This window comes from Equus quagga, chromosome 2, assembly GCF_021613505.1.
Source record: "Equus quagga isolate Etosha38 chromosome 2, UCLA_HA_Equagga_1.0, whole genome shotgun sequence".
NCBI classification, from domain to species: Eukaryota; Metazoa; Chordata; class Mammalia; order Perissodactyla; family Equidae; genus Equus; species Equus quagga.
The window spans coordinates 66,465,432-66,484,175 of NC_060268.1; the positions used below are offsets into that span (position 1 = coordinate 66,465,432).

General features: G+C 53.7%; 1 protein-coding gene across 3 annotated transcripts in view; it reads left to right on the forward strand.

Annotated features, from left to right (window-relative positions):
- LOC124235605 (protein PML-like) overlaps positions 1–17,617 on the forward strand; it is a 46,748-nt gene extending 29,131 nt beyond the window's left edge. Inside the window, exons 5-9 of one of the 3 annotated variants that reach the window (XM_046653842.1) lie at positions 2,921–3,064; positions 3,453–3,708; positions 4,940–4,992; positions 13,818–13,968; positions 15,033–17,617. In XM_046653842.1, coding sequence (XP_046509798.1) covers positions 2,921–3,064; positions 3,453–3,708; positions 4,940–4,992; positions 13,818–13,968; positions 15,033–15,820 — 1,392 coding nt within the window. In that variant the 3' untranslated portion in view covers positions 15,821–17,617. Of the gene's footprint in view, positions 1–2,920; positions 3,065–3,452; positions 3,709–4,939; positions 4,993–5,670; positions 6,879–13,817; positions 13,969–15,032 lie in introns of those variants that run through there. The other 2 variants (XM_046653844.1, XM_046653843.1) reach the window with 2 other exon arrangements.
- Positions 17,618–18,744: the final 1,127 nt, after the last annotated feature.

Genomic DNA, 18,744 nt, shown 5'->3' on the forward strand with positions numbered 1-18,744 from the left:
CCATCTGAAGGAGGGTCTCTTACATACCAACAGTATGTAAACAGACATGGAAGGGTAGAGCAAGACCTTTTCAACTTTCTAAAAATTTTTAATGGTGATAAAATACACACAACATAAAATTTACCTAGAAGTGGAATTTCTGGATGTATGATAATTATATTTTTAATTTTTTGAGGAAGCACCATGCAATTTTAAAAGTAACCATCCTAATGAGTGTGAGGTGGTTTAAACTTTTTTGACCACTATCTGCTGTAAAAAATATATTTTACATCTAACCTATAGTGTATACACGTGCACACACATGCCTGTAGCTAAAACAGAAGTTTTGCAAAATAAATTATGCTTATTACATGGGACGTGCTTTCCTATTTTTATTCTATGTAATATAAAAAATGCTGGTTATGACCCACTAGATTGCCTTCATGGTCCACTAGTGGATCCCAGACTGTAGTTTGAAAAACACTGGCATAGAAAGCAGAGTGGAGATCGTGTGTTTTCCTAGAGGCCATGAGATTGTCTGTTCTCTCCGCTGCCGCCAGCAGGCTCCACTCTGATCCAGAGGGATGACTCTCCTTTCTTTTTGTAAAGATGTTGAGGGAAAAAAAACCTGGGAAGGAGGGGAAGAGGGAAGAGAGAAGGAAGTCATCCGGTATAGCAAATGGTGTGGGAGCCCACATCCCACATCAAAGTGCTCGATGCCAAGGAGAGCCCCGACGTGGGGTCCCGGTACCCAGCACATGGCCCCATCGTCCCAGTCTTTCCCTGCCTACCCTAGCCCGGGCTTGGCCAGCTAATCCCTGGTGTTCCCCCATGAGGGTAGGCTGTCTGAGTGTGTCCTCTACCACACAGGAGGGACAGAGCTTGTCCCCGTGAGGAAAGCATACCCTGACCACATACTCTCACAGTCGGGCGTGCCTGGCTCTTTCCCTGCAGCTACCCTAGATGGAGAGCCCCCTCCCACTGGGTGGGAGTCCCTTTCCTTCACTGTATGGACGGACTGCAGGCTTCTAATTGGTACTCATCCATTGGGGGCACAAAGTGAGGTGCCAAGGGGTCAGGATTGGAGACAGGAGTGGCAGGCCAGGGCCCCAGGAGCCAAGCCCTAGAGTCTGGGTCACTTGTCACTCATTTTCAGCAAATGATCCAGCAAATGCTTCAGTTTCCCACGATAGAGAAAGATGGTGGGAGAGATATAAAGGAGACAGTGACTATTAAAGGAGGATATGCAAGGGCAGGAAGGGCACTTCCATTTCCAGGACACTGGATTCAAACCCTGGTCCAGGCCCTTAGTAGGTGTATGACCTTAGGAAATCACTTCCCCTCTCTGTGCCTCAGTTTCCTTCTTCGTAGATTGGCAATAATCATGGTATAGTTCCTACATTTTTATTTTATTTTATTTTTTTTAAAGATTTTATTTTTCCTTTTTCTCCCCAAAGCCCCCAAGTACATAGTTGTATATTCTTCATTGTGGGTCCTTCTAGTTGTGGCATGTGGGACGCTGCCTCAGCGTGGTTTGATGAGCAGTGCCATGTCCGCGCCCAGGATTCGAACCAACGAAACACTGGGCCGCCTGCAGCGGAGTGCGCGAACTTAACCACTCGGCCACGGGGCCAGCCCCCCTACATTTTTATTTTTAACTAACTTTTTTATTGTGGTAAAATTCACATAAGAAAATTCACTATTTTAAGGTATACAATTCAGTGACATTTAGTACACTCACAATCTTCTACAACCATCCCATCTATCTAGTTCCAGAATATTTTCATTACCCTGAAACATAACCGTGAAACAGTCACTCCCCATTTTTCCCTCCCCCGTCGTCTGGCAACCACCAGTCTGCTTTCTATGTCTATGCATTTAACTAACTATTCTGGATATTTCTTATAAATGGAATCATACAATATGCATTCTTTGTGGCTGACTTCTTTCCACTTAGCATAATGTGTTCAAGGTTCATCCATGTTGTGTGTATCAGAATGTCATTCCTTTTTATGGCTGAACAATATTCCACTGTATGGCTGGACCACGTTTTGTTTATTCATTCATCAGTTGATAGCCGTTTGGGTTGTTTCCACCTTTTGGCTATTGTGAATAATGCTGCTGTGAACGTTCATGTGCGAGTTTCTGTTTAAATATCTGTTTTCAGTTCTTTGGGGTATATACCTATGAGTAGAATTGTTGGATCATACGGAAAGTCTGTGTGTAACTCTTTGAGGAGCTGCCCCTACTTTTTGGGACAGGTCCATAGAGCACTCGGCACTGCGTCCGACACAGACCAGTGATAAAAACAGTAGTCAGCAGCAGCAGCAGCACTGGTGCCAGCCAAGTGCCAGGTGCTCCTCTAAGCATTTTACTGGTAGTGACACATTTCATCCACATTATCCTGTGAGGGGAATATTATTATTATTCCCATTTTACAGAGGGGGACTGAGGCCCGAGGAGTGTTAAGTGATTTGTCCAAGGTGTGTAATCGCTGTTCTGACCCAGGTGGAGTTAAGGCCCAGGGGGCAGTGTGAAGGTCACAGGGAGGCCAATTTCAGCCCAGTAGAAGGATGTCCTCACTCTCGCAACTCTGCAGTTTGAGGAGCTGCTTCCGTCAGTAGTGAGCACTTTGTCCCTGGAGGTATGTAGCCGGGGCTAGTGAGCCTTGAGGAGTTGCTGGGTAGTAAGATCCCTGAGGTCATCTACTGGCCCCGCTAGGAAGCACAGGAATTGAAGTGGTCCCTGGACGCCAGCACCTCAGAGCCAGAAGGAGGTGACGTCATGGAGGGTATTGGGGGGACTCCTGCTCTCCTTGGACCGGGCAGCCTGCACCTCTGGCTGGGTGAGGCCCTGGGGATTGGGCTGACTCCAGGCCTGGGCTCCGAGCCCTGGGCCTGCTGCCTGGTCATTTCTGACTCTCTTGTTTCCTTCCTTGAAGCCGGAGGAGGTGCAGGAGGCGCAGGCCCCAGGGCTGGATGACACCCTCACTGAGACCCCATCTGTGGCTGTGGTACAACCGGTGCCCGGGGCACACCCTGTGCCAGTGTATGCCTACTCCATCAAAGACCCCTCCTACAGAGAGGTAAGGTTCTCCCCAGCCCCCACCTCCCCTCCCGAAGGCCCAGATCCCCCCAGGCAGAAAGAGGTGGAGCAGGGATGAGAATCCAGGCCTTAATGAGCACCTACTCCATGTTCTCCCTCGCTCTTGGCTGCCTTGTCAGGAAGCTCCCCTCTAAGCATGAGCCACTCCCAGGGCAATCAGGCCAGCAGAGGTCGGTGGTCAGCAGGCAGGGCCTGTGTGCGTGGCCGCCTGGGAGGGCTTTCTGTAAGGAGAGAGGCGTGATCTGCATGGCAGAGAGCAGAGGGAACAGCAGGAGCAAAGGCTCCTGCCCCCCACATCCAGGTCTCTGCCTACCACCCCGGTGTCCCTAGAGGCTTCTGACCCAGCCTTTTGGCTCCCTATTGCACAGGAGGTCACCAGCACAGCCACACCACAGAAGAGGAAGTCCTGCCAGACCGAGTGCCCCAGGAAGCTCATCAAGATGGAGTCTGAAGAGAAGGAGGGAAGGTTGGCCCAGAGCTCCCCCGAGCAACCCAGACCCAGCACCTCCAAGGCAGTCTCGCCATCCCGCCTGGACAGGCCTCCCAGCTCCAAGAGCCCTGTCATAGGAAACGAGGACTTCCTGCCCAACAGCAACCACACACCTGACCACCCTGTGGAGGCAGGTAGGCAGGTAGGCGGGCAGCAGAGGCTGAGGCCTGCATGCTGTCTTCCGGGGACTGGGTGGAGCCCCTCTTCTGCATCCTTACACCACCCAGGGAGCCCAAAGCCACCAGTATTCCCTGTGTGTCCTGCTCTCAGCTCCCACCTGATGGGGCAGGGAAAGCCCACGGTTTTCCTGTGGGATTAACAGGGATCCACCTTACCTCTGCGTTGCCGGGATTCAGTGTGGGGAGCCTGAGGGGCTGAGGCCCACAGTTCCATAGCTCCTTCCCCCAAGACACCCTACAGTGCCCAGAACTCTGCCTCTCCACAGGGTGCTCTCCCCGAGAAATGTTTGTGAGTAGGTGCCTAGCACACTCCCAGAGAGGACTTGGATAAAGTCTGCACCCATCAGTTCCCAAATTTTTCTGCAAAGGCCACCCACCTAAGGTACTTCATTTGTCCTAGATATTTTTTATGGGCACTGCCAGGCAGGGAGTCCTTGGGCATGAGTTTAGATCAACCCATAAAATTCTGCAACATTTAAGACAGTTCTTCCTAGATCTGCTTCACCTGGAGTCCAGCTTTGCTTTCATTCTAGGTCCTAGACTGAGCCCCGTCCCGGCTCACACACTGAGTCCCAAGTGACATTCCTTGCTCACAAATGCTGTTGGTAATCAAAAGGGGCTGAGAATTGGAAGAAACCAACGTGCTTCTTTAAGATTGCAAAAGGTGGGGCCGGCCCAGTGGCGCAGGAGTTAAGTTCGCACGTTCTGCTTCAGCGGCCCGGGGTTCCCCGGTTCAGATCCCGGGTGTGGACGTGGCACCACTTGGCACGCCATGCTGTGGTAGGCATCTCACATAGAAAGTAGAGGAGGATGGGCACGGATGTTAGCTCGGGGTCAGGCTTCCTCAGCAAAAAGAGGAGAACTGGCAGTAGTTAGCTCAGGACTAATCTTCCTCAAAAAAAAGATTGCAGAAAGTGTCAAACCTCTACAGGGAGGAAATTCTGAATTTAGCCAGCAGCTGAATTAAGTATTCACAGGCAGGGCATAGCAGGCAGTGATGCAAAGCCGCTTTAAGTAAACAGATTCACACAGGCGCACACGGTGAATGTTCACATCCCCCCTTGCAGGGCACACGTCACCCACCCAGTCCAGTGGTCTGCAAGGATTCCCACGGGAGGACACCCCGGATCCCACCCAGCAGGCATCCCCGGCAGGGCCTAACGCTGTCTCCCCTGCCCTGTTTCAGAGGAACGCGTTGTGGTGATCAGCAGCTCAGAAGACTCAGATGCCGAAAACTCGGTGAGTGGCCCAGAAGTTTGGCCCAGGACCCTGGCCTCCCCCAATTTCAGGTCCCAAGGGGCACAGCCACAGCAGGTGACTCTCAGACTCACCTTGCACCTAGACTCACCTTGCACCTGGGGAATTTCCAGCGCAGCCATGAGTCCTGAACTGTCCTGAGGACAGTCTCCAAATGCCAGCTGCGGGCCTGGGGCACCCCAGCCCTTCTCCATACTGGGGCAGGAGCCTTTAGTAACCACATGTACTCTTCTAAAAAGCTGATAGAATGCTTACTTCCTGAGCCCTGTCTCTTTTCTCGACTAGCCAATACCTTTGTCTGGAGCTTCCTTATGCATTTTCTGTCCTCTTAAGTCCTCAGTGAGGGGGGTGGACAAGAACCCATTGCCTGGTTAATCGCAGCCACTTAGGGCCAGTGCAGGGGTGTGAGGGCATGGGCAGCACTGTCCAGGGCCCAAACAGGCAAGTTTTCATTCCATGTAAGGAAGAACTTCTTTACAGCCATCCCACAATGGAACAAGTGGCCTTGTGGGTTGTAACCCTTCTGTCTCTGGAGGTTTGTTAATGGAGGCTGAGCTGTCACCTGTCCAGGGGAACGGGGATCTGAACAGAGTGAAAGGTTGGCCTGGGTGGTCCCCAAGGTCCCTTCCAGCCCTTAGTCTGAGGTTCTGTGTTGGAAAGCGCGTGGAGCCCACGGAGACCGATGCGCCACACTCCTCGCCAGCCCACCTGCTGCAGAGAGCGCGAGGAGCATCCCACCGCTGCCGGCGTCTTATCCGTCTGCCACGTGGCGCATGCCGCCCCCCGCCTTTGCCTTCCCACGATTCCACCAAGCAAGCTGCTGTCTCTGATGTCGAGTGTCCCAGCCAGACTGCCAGTCACCAGGAGCATGCTGCCATCCACCGTGGGATCAGCTTCCTGTCACGCAGAGCACAAGGAAGTACCCGCCTTCGCCACTTATTCCGCTTGCCCCTCAAAGTGTATTGTGCCCCAATGTGGACTTGTCCTCCCACCGCGGTCCAAGCCGCCACCCCTGCCACCACAGGGCCTCCCAACCCTCCTGCCAATCCCCAGGAGTGTCCTGCCCACCTCCAAACAGCAAGTGGCCGACCCCGACGGGCGAGACGCGCAGTGCGATCCCGCGGCCACTCTCTCCGGGGCTCCCCCCATGTAGCCCAGTGGCTGAACAACTTCTTTGCCCTTCCTCTCTCCTCTGTGGCTCCTCAGCTTGACGCCTGTCTCAGAGGGGGCGTGGGAGGAAGCAGAACACCCCAGACTCTTGGGACAGGAGTCTCCCCCAGGGATTCTGACAGAGCCCCCATAGAGAATCCCCAAGTCCAGGTCCCAGTGGAAGTCCCTCCAATTGCAGTCCTACCACCCCACCCTCCAGAGAAGCCTCCCGCCAGCCTGGGTCCCCCTCAGGCAAGCCTCTGAGAGCCCCTACTGCCTCGTCTTCTATAGCTGCTGGCCACCATCTTGTAACCCTGCAGCCAAACATCCACGCCCTGCTCCCTGAGCCTCTGGCCCACTGCCCAGCCCAGCCCAGCCCACGTACTAAAGGTCCTGCACACACTAGGCATTCAGTATATCTTGATCAAGGAGGAAACCAGGGAACGAATGGCTACATGGACTCTGGCAGAAAGACTTAAGTCCTCTTCAGCCAAGAGGTCATGTGACGACTGAGATTCAGGCCACCCTTCCACACATCCCTGGGCCTCTGTCCACCAAAAGAAAGCTTCTCTTGCCCTTTGTACCTCCCACTGCCCCATCCCCCCACCCCAAGCCTTTCCACTGGGCCTCTGCCAGGATCTGAGCCCATGAGGGCAGAGACTGTGTCCATCCTGGGACCTGGCAGATGTGGCTGCTCAATAAATATTTGTTGAAAGATACCCTTGCAAACCCTTCTTCCATGACCATCAGCTTCCCTGCTGGACTTAGTTCTTCCCTGCAGGCGGCTTTGCCTCCTCCCTGCACGGAAACTTGGTTCTCCTGTGGGAAAACTTTCTCTTTCTCCCACACCCTATGAGCATCAGAAGTGGGAGGTGGGGTCAAGGCCCTCTGTGCCTCCTGGACTGTTTCAGTCCCACCATCTGGTAAGATCTCCTGCGCCTTTGAGGTTCCAGGTCTCCAGGGGAACCCTACTTTCCCCAGGCCCTCAGATCTCCTCCCACCTCACCCCACACAGGGAAGGCCCTGGCATCTGCCTCCTAGGTTTCCTGTCCCCACCTTCTTCCTGGGTGACTTCAGCATCCACCACCCTGACCTCTGCACTCTTTGAGCTCTTGAGGGTCTTCACTCTATTCTGCTGCAGCCGCCAACCACATGGCCACACCCTGGACCTCACCATCACTGAGAATTGGCCCACTCAGACTGACCACAGCCTCCTGTCCCTCAGCTCTATCAGTTCCTTTCAGGTCCTCTGCTCTCCCTCGCAGCTTCACCTGTAGTTCTGGCTGCTCCTCCTCCCTCTCTTTTGGGTCCCTATTCTTTTAAATATTGTTCTTCCCGCTTTGCTTCTGGGCCCTCTTCTCTTTTTAGTCTGTGTCCTCTCCCTGGTGACCTAGCTCCACCCATGGCTTCAGTTACTGCCCAGGAGCTGCTGATGTCCAGCACTCACTCCTGCCTGCCAGACCAGTGTAGCCAATGGCCTTCCGATGTCTCCACTCGGATGCCCCATAAACACGTCAAACTTGCCCTCAGATGCCCTATAGAAACCTCAAATTTTGTCTCTTGGCCTCCCTTATCGGCAAGTTGTACCAATCTGCCCAGTTACACAAGCCGAGACCCCAGAGCTGCCCTGCACAACCCCCCTTTTTATTATTCCTCACACTCAGTCAATTTTTGAGTCTTATCTTTACATGTTCTGAATTCCTCCGAAATCCGAGCCCTTCTTTCCATCCTGTAAGATTAAAACTGACCCTGGGTGGAGGTAGAAGCCTGGGAAGGGAAGCTAGAGAAGAGGATTGAAATGCCACCGGTCTTCACGAGAGTCAAGTGGAGGAACTGAAACCAGCAATATTTAGGGGGTGGGGTGTCAGTCGAATCCTCAGCTGTCAACAAAGAGTTACTAGGTGATGTCTGAGGTTAATCAAGGAAGGAGGTAGAAGCACCTTTCAGGTTATGAAGAATTAAACAATTAGAAGCAGCTGCTCACCTTTGGAGACGATGTCTGGAGGCGAGAGCCAGAGGACCACCACTTTTGTGTAGGTATTCGTCAGACACATTTTTTTTTTTTTTTGGTGAGGAAGATTAGCCCTGAGCTAACATCTGTTGCCAATCTTCCTCTTTTTGCTTGAGGAAGATTGTCCCTGAGCTAACGTCTGTGCCAGTCTTCCTCTATTTTGTGTGTGGGACACCGCCACAGCATGGCTTGATGAGTGGTGTGTAGGTTTGCACCTGGGATCCAAACCTGTGAACCCTGGGCTGCTGAAGCAGAGCATGCACACTTAACTGCTGCACCACTGGGCTGGTCCCCTAGACACACATTTTTTAATTTAACCATTACAGGTGTCCCAAGCTTTTTGGGAAAAAAAAGTTTTAAAGAAAATAAATTAGGTCCCTCTCGTGCATTTCTCACGCAGCTCCCATGCCCCCTTCCAGACTCCTTGGTTCTCTTAGAGTACCCATGGCAACTTGGAGGGGGTAGGGTGACATTCACAGGGTGTGCCAGCCTTCCGCACACCGATGCCCACTCCATGAAGTTTATCTGACTTTACAGTGTGAAAGTTGTAGAATACTGGCCTGCTAAGAAATCACCTTTTCAAGTGTACCAGGGCACATAGGCACCCCTTGCCTGCCCTCACCCAGCTCCGGCTGCAGCTGTGCCAGTTGGTGGACTCTAGCTAGACGTGGCGGGTGGCTCTGGTGTAGGCCTGGCATTGTGGAGTGACTGCTTAAGCAGGAAGAGTGCTCTATAAGAGACCTCCCCCTGCTGGAAGAGGCAGTGGGGCCATAGTTGGGTGGAGGGGCAAGACCCTCATGGTGGAGACCTGGAGTGAGGACCATGCTTAAAAACGAGGGTGAGTCAGCAGTGCCTCCTCTATTGTGGGCCTTATGTTAGGATCCAAGGCAGAAAAGGATGGGAGTTCTCACCCACTCGTGCACAGATGACTGGCCCCAGAGTGCAGCAGCAGCAGGACCAAGTGGAAGCAGGAGGGGGCCCAGCCAAGGGGCAGCCCCTGGTAGAAGTGGCAGTGGTGACTGGAAGTGCAAGGGAGGCCTGTGAGGAGCAGCTGATCCAGGGGAGGGGCTGTGATGCTGGTGAGTGTGTTAGAAAAAGAAACAGGTGCCCGTCTGGGAAGATGGGAGCCATGTCCCCTGAGGGACAGCAGCAGCCTGCGGAGGGGCTGGAGCAGTGGGCAGAAGGTAGTCAAGGCCACAGGCCAGCTGATGAGGTGATCCAGTTCACAGATGCATGTGAGGTAGTTTTGGGGCCTTAAAAACTGCAAGAGCTGGGGTTTTGTTTCTGCGGCAAACAGCAATGTGTGTGTCTTGCCAAACTGATCCCAGCTGTTACTTAAGCTTGGGTGCTGAGAAAGTTCCTCAGCAGCTTGGGGACTCTTGATAAGAATTAATGCCAGATACTAGATAATTAATGTCTTCAGGTGACTGGATGCTGAATATCAGAGTCTGGCTCTTGTCTGATCTGCTGATGACCAAACATGGAATGAATGAATCAGTAATTAGGACAGTCATTCTCAGCCCTGGCTGTACCCTGGAATCACTTGGGGGGTTTTACCAAGGACAGATTCCTGGGTCCCACCCCCAGAGATTTTAATTGAATTGGTCTAGGGTTCAGCCTGGGCATCAAGATTTCTAAAGCTGCTAATGCACAGCCAAAGTAGAGGACTGCTGAACTGGGGGCACGAGTTCCACATTTGTGTCAGAGAAGCGCTGCACATTTGTGTAGGTATCAGCTTTGAATGAAGGCGACATGTACCTCCTGGGCTATGATCCAGCAGGGAGAGGAGACACTGGATCCTCCAGATCAACCTCCTAGACTTTAGGAAGGTGATTAAAATGTCAACCCAGCTGCTCCCTATGACCACATTTGGTATGGTCATTAGACCTGCTGTGTTGAGTTGGAATGCTCTTGACCTGCTAAGTTGACCTGTGATGAAGATAAGTGAAACATAGCTCATGAACCAGATTGCATGTGTACCTTGGAAAAGTCCTGGATCCCACATGGCTTGGTCTGAGCACAGTTTTGCAGTCAAAGAAACAGTTCATTAACCAAGCAGAATAAATAAATTCCAGTATTTACTTGCATCTTTCAAAGAGTGTTAAAAGGCGTCCAATTCCTAACTCACAGCAGCACTTCTTAAATTCCTCTCCCCTTTCCTGTGGCTCTCATCGTCTCCCCCTCCCTAGTTCCTCAAAGCCGCTCCCCACTTTTCACTTTCCAGTCCTTGCACATGGGCTCTCGTCTCTTCCCCGCTCCATTCCCTCTGCTGCATTCCTTTTCCCTTCCAAGCAATCTCAGCCTTTTCCAAGGAAAGGCCCTCTCCTGGCTTGGGTTTTGGGCTCTACTACTGTCCCTCTCTGCTCCCGATTGTAATAAGGCCAGAAGTGGGGGTGTCGGGGTGGGTCTTGAGGGTTTCCTTTAGTGAGCAGAGCCAGAAAGACATCCTGTGCCAGAGTCTCTATGGGCGGATTGCCCTCTGTTAAACTTGGGTCTTTAGAAAAGTCTTTTCGGGGGTCAGCCTGGTGGGTGGCAGAGTGGTTAGGTTCACACACTCTGCTTTCAGTGGCCTGGGGTTCACTGGTTCAGATCCTGGGTGCGGACCTATGCACTGCTTATCAAGCCATGCTGTGGCTGCGTCCCACATAGAACTAGAAGGAAGAGAACAAAAGAAAGAGATGAAAGGGGCCAGGTTAAGTTCCTACACTCTGCTTCGGCAGCCTAGGGTTTCGCCAGTTCGGATCCTGGGCATGCACATGGCACCATTCGTCAGGCCATTGCTGAGGTGGCATCCCACATAGCACAACCAGAAGGACCTACAACTAGAATATACAACTATGCGCTGGGGCTCTGGGGAGGAAAAAAAAAGGAAGATTGGCAACAGATGGATTGGGCCAATCTTCCTCACCAAAAAGCATGCTTTTAAAAAAAAGAGTCTTGTTTTAAATGTGCTGTGTTGCTGGGATTTCAGGCAGGGAGGGGAATTGAGTTTACAGCTGGCTGGAGGTCAGTGGAAGGCCTTCCAGTGAGACCAGCCCCATAGAGGAGGCGTACTTTTTTTTTTTAAAAGATTGTCACCTGAGCTAACAACTGTTGCCAATCTTCTCTTTTTTTTCTTCTTTTTCTCCCCAAAGCCCCCCAGTACATAGTTGTATATTGTAGTTGTGAGTGTCTCTGGTTGTGCTGTGTGGGACGCCGCCTCAACGTGGCCTGATGAGCGGAGCCATGTCCATGCCTGGGATCCAAACTGGTGAAACCCTGGGCCGTCGAAGCGGAGTACATGAACTTAACCACTGGGCCACGGGACCGGCCCTGTGCTGCACTTTATGGAAGTCCTCAAGGACAAGAGGAATCTGAGAGGAAGAGCAGTTGGGGCTAGAAGACCCAGCCTTCCCTCCTTTAGCGAGCTTATCGAAAAGGGGATGTCCTTTTATTAAGGGAGCAAGCAGGGTCTTCAGTAACTGCAGGACAAAGGACATATCCGTGAGTAAAAAAGAGAAAATGACCCCGGGACAATGGGAGGCTCTAAAAATGAGATTCTGATGGCCATCATATATGACCCTGGTATAAAGAGGAGGGAGCAAGCCCCAAGATCCAGCTGTGCTGCTCTCCAGGGAGCTCCACTCTTAGAAGAGAACATCTGAAGAGAAGGCTGGCTCTAAGGCCTGAAGGAGGAGACAGGTGGAGCACTCCAGGCCACTGTAAGGGCTTCTGCAGTGTTGTTTGGAGCGAAAAGGAGAAGGAAGAAGAGAAAGCCCAATGTGCCCTGTTGGTGGGTGACAAAGAGGACTCGGCCCAGGGGACGGCTCTTCAGACATTGGCAAGAGGCAGCTGAGGCCAAGAGGAGAACATAGCAAGGGGAGTCCAGCACTTTCCACCAGCCCAAGTGCAAGAGCAGGCGCTGGAGACAGAAAACAACCGGATTTTCCCACAGGGGAGGAAGGCGGTGTCTCCCGTCCTGTCCACCAGCTAGCAACTCGAGAAAGACACCTGTAGAAGGCTCCTTACAGGAAGGAGAGGGAGCCAGGACAGTGAGACAGACTCAGAGCAAGACATGCAAAATCAGCCCCTGAAGCGTGGCCAAATCATGGAGACGGACAGTGCAAGGCATTTGGCAAAGTCTTTTATAGGACCTTATGTATAAAGTCCCAGAACTCACGGGCGTCTCTAAGCAGAACCAGCTCTAGATGGACTCAGAGTGAATGTCTGTTTCTATCAGCAACTGGAAGGAAGTCGGTGAGCCTGGGGTAGGGCTGTGAAATGCAAATTTCCACTCCTAGGAAAATCCAGCACATTTTACCTGTGGTTAGTAATGACATAGCTCTTAGCTGAAGTTTTGTTAAAACAGATGTTTCATCTAGAGAGTAGAAGGACCTAGGAGAACACGTTAATAATCTTCTGGGCCAGGGACATTAGCCAGAGGCCAGAGTTCCTGGGCTCAGTCAGCCCCAGGTGAGGCCAACTCCATCAGCCAGTCCATAAGGAGGAAAGACCTGAGGCCTGCTCTGGACTCTCCCAGCAGTGTCCCCAGTTGGCCCTGTGACATTGGCCATGTCCCTTCCTCCTGGTCTCTGGATAATGTCCTCAGGTGGCATTCACAGGAGGTTCTAAGCAGGTCACCAAAGATAGAACATCTGGATTTGGCAGCTGTGCAGATGATGAGCAATTAAATCTATATATTACGAGAGGCCCCTCCTCCCTCTTTAGCCCCAGCCTCCTGGGAGACTCTCAGAACTGGAGCCCTTCCCCTACCTGAGGCCTTTCAAACTTTTTGGGCTTGGTGCTGGAAAGAACGGAGCCTCAGGTGCCCAGCCTCGAGGACCTCTGGGCCTCAGGCTTCCCTAGCACGGGGCAGGGTAGGGGGTCCTCCAGGCTCTAAGCCTCCTTCTCCCTCCACTGCTCTCACTGCCAGGCTCTGCATGTCCACCTAGATGTGGCATTCTAGAAGCCAAGCAATCCACCCCTCCCCTCTCTGTAGGACACTGGGACCTCAGCTGGCTTTGGCTCCTGTCCCCTTCCAGAGAAACATCTGGGGATGGAGATGAGGCTCCTTCCTCCTGTTCCAAGTTCATGATATTTCTGAGTCTGCTCAGAGATGAAGTGAGGAGCAGACCCCTCCCTGCCCACCACAGCACTGCCCCCACACCCAGCACTACTCACCCATGCACACGCCTGCTCACATATTCACACACTGTGTGTCAACACAGGTCCATAATCACACCCCTCATGCACACCCGGATGCACACACACACACACAGTTCACATCTGCATTTATTCCCACACTCGTGCTTGCACATACACTCACACTTGCCTGCAGGACCGCATCCTCACTCCTACTCACTGATGCACACGCAGCGGCTCACACACACAACCCTCGCACGTGCACATGCACATTCACATCTCTTCACGCACACACATTCCCCCATGCACATGCACTCACTTGGACACGCACCTTCCCTTTCCCAATAATACATCACCCTCATGTGCACACAGATGCCCCCAGCCATACCAACTTGCTCGTGTTCCCACACATTCACATTCTTGCACACACAACCACACACACCGACTTACTGGCACATCTGTGCATTACCAGTGTGCCCCCTCTCGCCCTCCGGACCCCTGACCTGTTGGTTTCTCTGTGTTGCAGTCCTCCCGAGAACTGGATGACAGCAGCAGCGAGTCCAGTGACCTCCAGCTGGAGGGCCCCAGCTCCCTCAGGGTCCTGAACGAGAGCCTCGCCGACCCCCAAGCAGAAGACAGGCCCCTGGTTTTCTTTGACCTCATGATTGACAATGAAAGTGGGTTCTCCAGTACACCCCTACCCCTTTCTAGCTTAGTCTCTGAGTCCCCAAGTTAAGTGCAGGCAAAGCCATCTGCAAGGCCCAAGAGCCCTGAGCGCTGGCCAGTGACTGCAGGCAGAGAGTGGGCAGATTACTGCGTCTCCCCTGGGACGCCCAGCTGTACCACGAATAAGGACTTCTGCCTTGCCCAGTGCCTGAAAGCGTGAGGCGGGTGCCTCCAGGAGTTCACCTCTGCCTGGTGCTTCTCTTAGAAAGCCTGGGAACACACTTCTAAACAGAGACACAGGGCAGGAAGTCACTGCTGTGAGACCAGCAATCCAAGCAAGGCCTGAGGCTGTGACTGCACATTTCTGAGCACAGGGCCCATTCTATAGGCTGCTGCACAGGGAGGCCAACAGAGAGAGCACCCCTTCTCCTGCTAGCCCCTCTACTCCCCACTGTCCTTGGTCTGGCCTGTAGTGCCACCTGCAATGCCCTGCCCTGTAGTGTGGACTCGACATGGGGCTCACCAGCCAGCCAGAAGCAGCAGGTGTTTCCGTAGGACAAGGGAGGCATTTGCAGACCTCCCAGTGAGGCTCTGGGCCATGCTCTGAATGGAGTGGCCTGGCCAGGTGTGCTGTCTATCCCAGGGCTCTGAAGGCTGGGAGCTTTAGCTAAGTGACTGATGGGTTTGGAGGCCAGGGGGCAGGGAGTAGAGGGCCAAGTAGAAACAATGAGGGGTCTCGAGTGTAGGGGGGGTTGCGGGCTGACAGAAGACAGACAGGAGGGACCTGGATCTAAAGGGTTTGGTGAACTCTGGGGCAAGCAGCAAGGTAGCAGGGAGCTGGACTCCCAGCAGGTGAGCAAGGGGTGTTTGCAGGGCAGCCTGACCTCCCCTGCTGACCCCTGTCCCCATCACAGCCAGGGTCAGAGCCACATTTGGAGGTTGATGTTTGGTGCCCGCCGGCAGGCTGCAAAGAGGAGGTCTCTGGATGGTGGGTCGGCAGCGCTAGAGGACCCCTGTTCCCACCCAATGCCTCCCATGCCCTTGGGGCCTCACCCTGCCCTTCTCTCCTGCCCAGCCCAGAAGATTAGGCAGCTGGCGGCTGTGAACCAGGAAAGCAAGTTCCGCGTGCTCATCCAGCCCGGAGCCTCCTTCAGCGTCTACTCCAAGGCCGTCTCGCTGGAGGTGGGGCTGCAGCGCTTCCTCTGCTTCCTGAGCTCCATGCGCCACCCCATCTTGGCCTGCTATAAGCTGTGGGGGCCCAGCCTCCCCCACTTCTTCCAGGCCCTGGAGGGCATGAACAGGCTGTGGGAGTTCCAGGAGGCCATCTCGGGCTTCCTGGCCACCCTGCCCCTCATCCGGGAGCGCGTGCCCAGGGCCAGCAGCTTCAAACTCAAGAGTCTGGCCAAGACCTACCTGGTGAGAAACATGAGCGAACGCAGCGCCCTGGCCACCGTGGTGACCATGCGCGACCTGTGTCGCCTCCTTGATATCTCCCCAGGCCCCCAGCTGGCCCAGCACATCTACTCCTTCAGCAGCCTGCAGTGCTTCGCGTCCCTGCAGCCCCTGGTGCAAGCGGCTGTCCTGCTCCAGGCCGAGGCCCGCCTCCTGGCGCTCCACAACGTGAGCTTCATGGAGCTGCTGACCGCACACCGCCGTGACCCACAGCGGGGCCTGAAGAAGTACAGTGGCTACCTAAGCCCGCAGACCACCTCGCTGCCCGCTGCCCAGCCTGCTTTCAAACTGCAGGCTCTGAGTACCTACTTCAAAGGCCTGTTGGATGGGCCGGCCTTGACTCGGGCAGAAGGCGCCTCTGCCCGGCTCACCGGCCACAGCTTGGCAGAAAGGCCCTCCCAGCAGAGCTGAGAGGAGGGGAGGACTGGCTTGGAGGCTCTGGAGGCAGTGGGATGGGTTCCCTGAGCCAGGCCCCACCCATCACAGCATTTGCAAGTCCTGGTCTCCGGTACTCAGTTGTCATTTTGTTAAGAATCAGTTCTCTGGGACCAAATTCCCCTTCTCTAAAAATCCCACAGAGAAGGTTCCAGGGCCAAGCAGCCACCTTCCACTAGATCGCATTGGGGGCCCTGGGAGCAGCTCACCTAGCCTGCTGGCCCCTCCCCTCCAGGAGCCAAAACCAAGGAGGTCCTGGGGGAAGATGTCATGGCCTCTGGGCTCTCTAAGTGACCCCGTCTTGCCCCAGCCACCTGACTTGCCACTTCCATGGGTGTCCTTGCAGCTCTTCCCTGACCTTCGGCCACTGCCCCAGGGGACTTGCTGGCAGCTCCCATGGACACTTTTGACAACATCAGTGGCCCCACAGGTACTTAAAGTGCCTTTCAAAACAAACTGCCCCTTGTAAGTTTGGATTCTCCCAGCCTCTGCCTGCCTGGAGGCCACTCTCTGTTCACTTCCCCTTTGGAACATTTTCAGCCCCAAAGGGCCTCATATCAGCAGAGACGGAGGCTGCCCCATGCCTGTTCCTACTGCCAAAGTCTGACCCTTCCAAGCTTACTTCCTCCCTCCTGGCCACACAAACACCTCCCCTTAGTTGAGGCCGCCTACTCCTCTCAGCATGGCCCTTTGCATCTCTGCACTGCATCCCCAGCCCTCCAGAGGAACGTCCTCTAACCCAGCGCCGCTCTCCGTGTAGTCCAGGGACCCGAAGCACTGGCATCCCCTGGGAGCCTCCATCCCAGACCTCCGGAAGCAGAGTCCCTGGGGCGGGGCCCAGCAAGCTGCTTTAGCAGGTTTGCCAGATGATTCTGATGCCCGCTAAGTTTCAGAACCACTGCTCTGATAGACTGCTTCTCCAAGGGGAGGCAGCGTGGAGCTGCAGAGAAAGTCTCGGCCCCGACTGTGTGCTCTGAGTGTGACTCAGGAAAAGGCCCCTTCCTGAGTCCCGCATCTCCACCTGTAAAATGGGCTGGTTGGCCCCAACAGCCTGAAAGCTCCCACCCAGGTCTGCCACTCCGGGGTTTTAGGAATGGACAGCAGGCCTCTGAGGCAGTGGACAAGAAAGTTTTCTTTCTTGCGCCCAAGCTCCCAGCCCTAAGCTAAGGCCCCAACTTTGTGGTCAGCAGCAGAACACAGGCAGGTCAGGGCCATCCTGTCTGACTAGCAGAATGACTGTCCCCTCTGCCTCCTCCTCTGCCATGCCTCTTCCTCCGCTCCCTGCCTCTGGGACACAGCCCAGGCCTCCAGCCTTTATGGCCTCAGCTTTCACAGGGCTGAAGTCTGTGTGTCCACACCTCAGCCCCCATCCAGTGGGTGCCTATAGGAACTTACTACCGTGGTGACAGTGCTGGCTCTAACAGTGAACGCCAATGCATTTGAACTAGAATTCTGATTCAAAGCAGGTGCTGGCTCTGAAGCTCCTGTGGGAACAGGTTGATAGGTGGAGGGGAGGAGGGGGACTGGGGCCCCAGCCTAGCTGTGATGACCATCTTGGCAGCTGCAAGGCAGCACTTGGGCCACTCCCTATATCATCTCCCCCCGAGCCTCATGGTGAACTCAGCAGCACCTGCTCATTTCCAGCTCCAGGCCCAGCCCCCCAGTGCTTGCTGTCTTCAGATGTAGCTGATCACAGGTTTTGTAAGAAGAGACTGTTCTGCCCTTTTTCCACTTCCACAGCCTTCAATAAAGATATGAATCTCCACAGCCTGATGCTGCAGTCACAATCTCTGCTCTGCCCACCCCAGAGACTGAGCAGCCTCTCGCCTGGTCAAGACGGGACTTCCCAGGCATGGGAGAGCTGCTCTTTGAGGGGACCTTCCAGGACGTAGCAGAGCTGAGAACCCGTTGTTGCTCAGTGCTGAGGGCCTCATGGATGTGAACCCCCCATTCCACGTGGGGAGACCCAGGGTGGGCCTGCCCGGGATCATCTCCAAAAGGGAGATCCATGTGGAGGGAAAGAAGCTTCAGCTTCAAGAATTACCCCCTAGAGGAGTCAGGAGCCAGAGACGAGGGTCTATAGGAACCTTGCCCTGCCGCCTGCTGGGTAATCTTGTACCCCTGTCTGTGTCCCCAGAGCCACAGGTGGTAAAACCCTTCACAAGCAAGTGTGGGAGGCCGAGGATGTTGGCAATGTATCATTAATGGTTTCTGTCTTGGCTGTCGCAGATGGAATTCACAGCAGTACTGCAGGTTTCCCCTGGCACAGGTAATATGATTTGATCAGTGCCACCACCCTTAACCCCCCCGCCTGTCCCAGATGCCCAAATTCCAATCCTGGAGTTTTAGTCTCTAAGAGCAAGTCCACATACATCACTTGTGCTTCATCTCTGAACTCTGTCTTAGGTTTATCCATGTTAACTAACCATGAGCTTGCTGGGCCATAGGCCAAGACACTGAGTTTCCATTCTCAGTAGCATATAACTCTGGTCTGGTGTGTCAAATTTGCTGATGCTCAGGCTCTGACTCTGTAAAATGGGGTAATTCAGATCATTTTTACCTCACAGGATCTCGTGTGAACCAACAAGAACACGTTTGTAAAAATAGTCCTTTAACATATGAAGAACCACACAAATAGGAGACCTTGTTTCACAGATAACAAAGGTGGCAGTGTTATAGCTTTTTAAGTTATTAAAAAAAATGGATATTTGTTGGATCTTAGTAAAAAAGTACATAGGCTGGTCTTCAGGGGGATAAAGAACAAGATGTGGCACAGAGCACACAACTGTGGGGTCCCAGGGCCTGAGGGAGCCAGGAAGGGGGACAAGGGAGTCCCCCTTGGAGGCGCTGAGCGGTAGATGGCTCAGTGTCCCACACACACCCCAATGGGAGATTTCAGC